Source organism: Periplaneta americana, chromosome 3 (assembly GCF_040183065.1).
Source record: "Periplaneta americana isolate PAMFEO1 chromosome 3, P.americana_PAMFEO1_priV1, whole genome shotgun sequence".
NCBI classification, from domain to species: domain Eukaryota; kingdom Metazoa; phylum Arthropoda; class Insecta; order Blattodea; family Blattidae; genus Periplaneta; species Periplaneta americana.
In genome coordinates, this window is record NC_091119.1 from 686501 (window position 1) to 692500 (window position 6000).

Consider the following 6000-nt stretch of genomic DNA (forward strand, 5'->3'; position numbering starts at 1 on the left):
GACCAACTTCTGCTAAAAGTGATTTCACAGGGATATGCATGAAAGAAATGTTGACATGTAACCACCGAAAAAAATTAATTAGAAAATTTTGGCATTTAGAGACTTATGAAAAAAAAAACGCTCCTCAATTGCAACACATCACCATGCTGAAGAGGGATGAAACCAGAGTTCTGCATTACAATGCACAAGTCAGCACCCTCTGCCAGAAAACTTATGCTGACTTAAGTGGGAAGCATTCCATTAGGGAGAATCAAATCAGGTTTATTCTACCTACAAAGCTACGTGGAAAAATTAACATTTCGTGTGAAACACAATGACATGCATTACCCACGTAGGTTCAAGACTTAGCATCTCCAGCCTATGTAAGAGGATAGTTGACCCCAAGATACCAAGCACACAGGCACTGCTACAGTATGTGAATTTAAAGTTTTAACAATAGATATATCCTCGGTACATAAATGGGTGAAGATAAGCTTATCAAAGTTAATTTCTTACACATTTCCTGAACATCAGTTACATAACCCAACTACTCTATACCTCCGACGGCAATGAGCTGTAACATCAACAATGTTTCAAATCACTGACAACCAGTTGCAGTCAAGCAAATGCAAAATAACAAGGTGTAAGAATTCTGGGAGTGGTTAGAAATGTTTCACATTTTGAATTCTCCACTACTTGCGACCACCACAAGGTACCTACCTGTAGTCCATTATGATAACTTTTCAAAGCCAGGAGGTCCCCTTGCTTGAGAACGTCGTGCACTTCTGCAGTCCAATATATCATACTGACGCAAAGGACAACCTGTCCAGGCCATTCCAAAACCCATTTTGGACGAGCAGTTTGTGGATACGCAAGAAAGCTCTTCCAAATTTCATTTTTTACAGACAAAATCATTTTTTCTTCAACCTAGTAAGCATAAATAATAATTAATTAATTAATTAATATAGTTTTATATGTGAACATTGTAATTGGAATATATATACATATATACAAACAGTGATGATTCACGAGGAAAGGTAAAAAATTTAGGATACAATATCTTAGGCCATTTTGAATGAAAAATGTTCATATGAACATAGGTCAGTTTTCGAACGATGGCAGAATGACTTCATAATTCACATCCCAAATTGTTTACATTATATATACATATATATATATATATACACACATGTATACACACTTCAAGTGAAGAAAAAACTATGTTAACATAAAGCTGAATTCACACAAACAGAAAATGATGCGCACTAATCATCTTAGACTTTTACAGTTGCAACAGTTGCTCAAAGTGCCCACCAGGGGCGTCGACACACTTCTGAGTATGCTGAACTACTGTTCGAGCAACGTTTGCGAAAGTGTCCTCAGCGAATGCAGCACATGCCGTTTCAATTTCTTCCCAAGTGCTGCCAGTGTAGCTGGTTTTCTACGGTATACAACATTCTTAAGAGTCAGCCATAGGTAAAAGTCCAACGGAGTTAGATCTGGAGAAAGTGGAAGAAACTCAATCGGACCTTTTCGTCCTATCATCAAGGTACGCACGTACATCTCGGTGGTGCACCATCCTGTTGGAAGTAAAATTCCTCATTTCCATATAGTGTACGAATGGCAGGTGAGACGGATGTGTGTAACATTTATTTATTTTTTATTTATTTATTTATTTAATAATAACATATACATAAAAACGTTACATTAAAATACCCCGAAAGAGCAAAGCTCGTGTTCGGGGACAGTTCCGTTACATAGATACACATACTTTGTAGACAAAATACTTAAGAAAAAAGCTCACATAAAGATGATAATAAAATTAGTAAATAATAATACTAGTAATAACTGAGTGAAAAAAAGAGACAATGTTTAGATTGATGGATTAATATTAAATTATTATTAGTAGTATAATTAGTGCAGGTCATGTTGATATAGTAACCAAGATAAAATAGAAAAATACACTTAGGATAGAAATAAACTTGTTTTACAATACATGGTACATAATATATATACAGGGAAGTCTGTCATATAATTTTTTTAATTCTGGATCTGAAAATTTCATTGCTTAAAGTAGTCAATTCTGGATGAAATTTTATTATCGAATTATATAGCCGTGGACCATAATTTGTACTGTGTAGTAAAGCAGCACCTGTGAAATAAATAAATAAATAACATGTTCAGGTACACTTGGCCAGTTACTGTTCCATCAAAAAAAGAATGGTCCAATTAGACTCGTAGATGATGTGCGAGGTCTCCCAGATCTGCCCTAGTAAACATCGCATACGGTACCATGAGTTTCAAATTTGTCACGAATGCGTGCATGGTTCTGTTCTGTACTCATGTCTCCATTGCCGCTGAACCTCAACATTCTCGGTTCTCCAATACCACTTCAAAATTGCTCTCTGCTGTTCAAACTCCATTTTGTTGTGGTTGTTGACTGACCTGTCGCACAGCAATGCTAGCATAACGTATGTGACCGTAATCTGTTTACAGGACATATCATACTACAAATTATTGTTGTTTTTCGGTCCAAGTTTGAAATATATTAAATAGATATCTTCTCCTGTTAAAGTGTGTACACATTTTTTTTGACACGCACGCACGCGCACACACACACACACACACACACACACACAGTGTTAAAAAATACGGAATATTACTCATAACTTCTTTAATTTTTATTTAATTAAAAAATGTTTTATACAAAAGATGTAGGAGATAAACCATATGATATAATAACAGTGTTCGAAAAAAAGTAGTTATTAAGGCATACAGGGTGTGATAGTACACTTTTTTTTTAATGAGACCCTATATTAAAATTTACATATTCATAGCCTACTCAACATGATTTTAAATACTGATTTGTCTCAAGTTTGAAGTCCGTGAAACAAGTTTAATGACTAGTTAAACAACATGAAACGAGTGAATGGGTAAAATTTCTACACATTCAAACATAAAATTTAATAGAAATTCTGAATATGTAAATTTTAATATAGAGTGTCCTTAAAAAAATAAAGTTTACTGTCACAACCTGTATGAATGAATAACTTTTTTTCGAACACTTATCATATTGTATGGTTTAACTCCAAATTTCAGAAGTTATGAGTAATATTCCATACTTTTTGAACTCTATATATATAACTTTATGTATATAACATCATATATACATATATATTAACCTCCGTTTGAGGTTCTGGCTGATATGCACATCTATTACCAGGCAGTACATCTCACTTGACGATATGCGTCACAGGAAGAACAATTGTTTGTATGCATCTGAAGTCTGATTAGTGTAATATGTAGCTAGTCGGTGATGTATGCAATGGAGGGGGAAAGGAACTGGCCAGCCTACCCCATTATCTCCTGGCCTAGTTTCCTCATAAGTGGTGCCTTGTTGGTATCACTTGTGAGGTTCAGACCTGTCTTCGTAACAACAATACACATCAGAATAAATATGATAGCTATCGCAAGTCTGCAGTTTTGACTACACCCCAATAACTCAACTACTAATTCTTCTATTGGTTTACAAGGTAAACATAAAGTTTATGATATCAGAAAAAGAATGCTAATACAACAAAATATTATCTTATAAATGAGCAAAACTCTTAACAGTTGGGCTTCGTGCAATTCCTAATAAGATCCGAAACCATCACATACCATTCCACACCTGTATTTCGTTTTAATACTGGAATACGAGTATCAAATGTAAACAACTTTAACAACTGACAACTCACATATTTTCCGTCGGAGACCCAGAGTTATATCAAGTTGCTTGCCTACAACCCCTCTGTAACCAGATAAATTTCTTTAGTTGAATTCTGAAACACACTGTATAATATTATTTAACAGCAACTCTGGAACAGAAGTTCTAATTCAATTGAAGGACTATACAGCCTCTACTCATATGCCAGCACACAGACAGACAAGTCCCACTGCTTGCTTTCCTCGGGACAGGCACCCCACTCTAACGTCATATAAGATGACCAGAGTTGTGCTGCGAATGGAGTGGGTTGTGTGTAAACCCCCCCCCCCCAGCAAGACTCGGCAAATGCATGTAAGTGGATGCCAATTCGTCTTTCACGTAGGTGCCACGAGTTTGCGATCGGGCTCTACCCGGAACACTACACTTCTTAACGTAACGAAACAGAAATGGCAGATAAAACACTGTGATCAGGTAACTGTTATGCCATTAAATCAAACTGACAAGGAAATGAACATTACCTGCACAAGCCATATCTCAACGCTTCCCCGAGCTTCAACTGTTGATATATTGTCCACCATACTAATTTCTTCACCTTCGCCACTGAACATGGAGTATATGTTGAGATCTGCATCAAATCCCAGCTTCGCAATTCCTTCAAAACACTTCTTCAGATGTGGCTGTACTCTCAAAGGATCCTTGGTTTCAGATAAAATTTCTAACATTTCATCATTAGATAGGAAGAAGAATCTACAAAATATAAAGGTACATCATTAGGTTAGGTTATCATTATGCGATGTGACTAATGCCATGACAATCTGGACTCTGTTGATGTTTCAGCTGCATCACGTAACCAGGAGCATAACAAGATGTCTACTCGTTTTCAAAGTGCACTGATTTGAGTAAAACTTAGTTATTTGTCACGTGCGTTTTCTTTTCTTGCATAATAATAAACATAAAGGGTTCGATATGCAAAACTGTTTTAGGTATTGAGGATTTAACAGGTTTCGTAACTTGATGAAGGCAAAACATGGCTGACAATCCAGTTGCAATAGTAAATAATAATAATTTATGGAGCATCTAGAAGGGACATACCTGGGAAAGTAAAGTCTCTTTGTCTCTAGATAAGCTGCTACCCCATCATTGATCATTTCTAGGTTTTCCACGCAATGGAGAAGGGACTCATACACCCCTGAGGCACTTGAGGTCACTATCACTTTGGGGTTCTTCAGCACAGCGTTCATTAATCCTCTGTACACCTTATCCACTTCCTGCAACACACAACTATTGCTAGACGTTATTGTCCTAGTGAAGATAGACTAGGGCCTATGATTGGAATGTTATGATGTACCCTAAATGCTTGTAATATTGCAGAACTCTATATAATTAATTAAGGAAGTCACTACAACAAAATCATAATTATAAATGAACACATTACCTGAAACAATTTTCCCTGTGTTGGCATTTGGTTCACAATGTCCTCGGACGAGAATATCGGCAGCAGGTAGAGCCACTGGGCCTGCACTTCCCCCCATTCCTCCACTGTCTTCATCATTCTGGTCAACTTTTCGTACCAAGAAAGCACTTCAGCTGCAGTTAAAGATTCATACAGTTAGATACATTGCAGACATCAACCAAATATATATGTAACAGCGCACTCCACAGTGCCATGTCAAGAACTCTACTCCGTTCAGAAATGTCTAATGATGTTCACTATTAAACCTTGATGATACTACCTGCAGTAAACATAAAGTTACGTACTTAATCTTCCAATATTTGTAACATGTATTATGATTAACCTGGAACCTCTCGTGCCTATTGTTTTCACTCGATAGCTTCAGCATTAGATTCTATCGGACAAACTTGATTTTTCCGTTTTTTAGTCTATATTCCACTCTCAAAGATTGTATTCATGTTTTCAATCATGTACATGCAAAACTCATGATATCATCGCAAGTAGAACTGTTTTATAAACAAAACACACAAAACTAAAATCTGTGTTTGAAATATTCTTGTACTCCATGGGAACACTTTTCTCACAAACAAATAATAATTTCAGAATTCAAGACATTCTTTCGTATCTTATTTTACCTTTCCGAGTACATACAAAACAGTTATATTTGTATTTGACAATAAAAAGACCTGTTTTATATACAATTCTGCAAATTTCTATCTGAATTAGAGTCCAGACTTTCTATGTGACAAAGCTTATTTAAATCTTCGTTGAACCACATCAACAGTTGTTCATCTGACAAGAAATAATGCTTGTATTTTTTATGAGAAAGGAAAAATAACACAATTTAAAATGAAATGCTTGA

At 35.9% G+C, this 6000-nt stretch overlaps 1 protein-coding gene across 8 annotated transcripts in view; it reads right to left on the reverse strand.

The window, feature by feature from the left end:
• Nucleotides 1–6000, reverse strand: part of Dhc62B (Dynein heavy chain at 62B) — a 140165-nt gene that overhangs the window by 94398 nt on the left and 39767 nt on the right. For all 8 annotated transcript variants that reach the window (XM_069819893.1, XM_069819891.1, XM_069819892.1 and 5 more), the window contains 4 exons: nt 5121–5272; nt 4778–4953; nt 4204–4432; nt 700–906 (listed from right to left, as the gene is read on the reverse strand). In XM_069819893.1, the coding sequence (XP_069675994.1) occupies nt 700–906; nt 4204–4432; nt 4778–4953; nt 5121–5272 (764 nt within the window). The remainder of the gene's footprint in view (nt 1–699; nt 907–4203; nt 4433–4777; nt 4954–5120; nt 5273–6000) is intronic.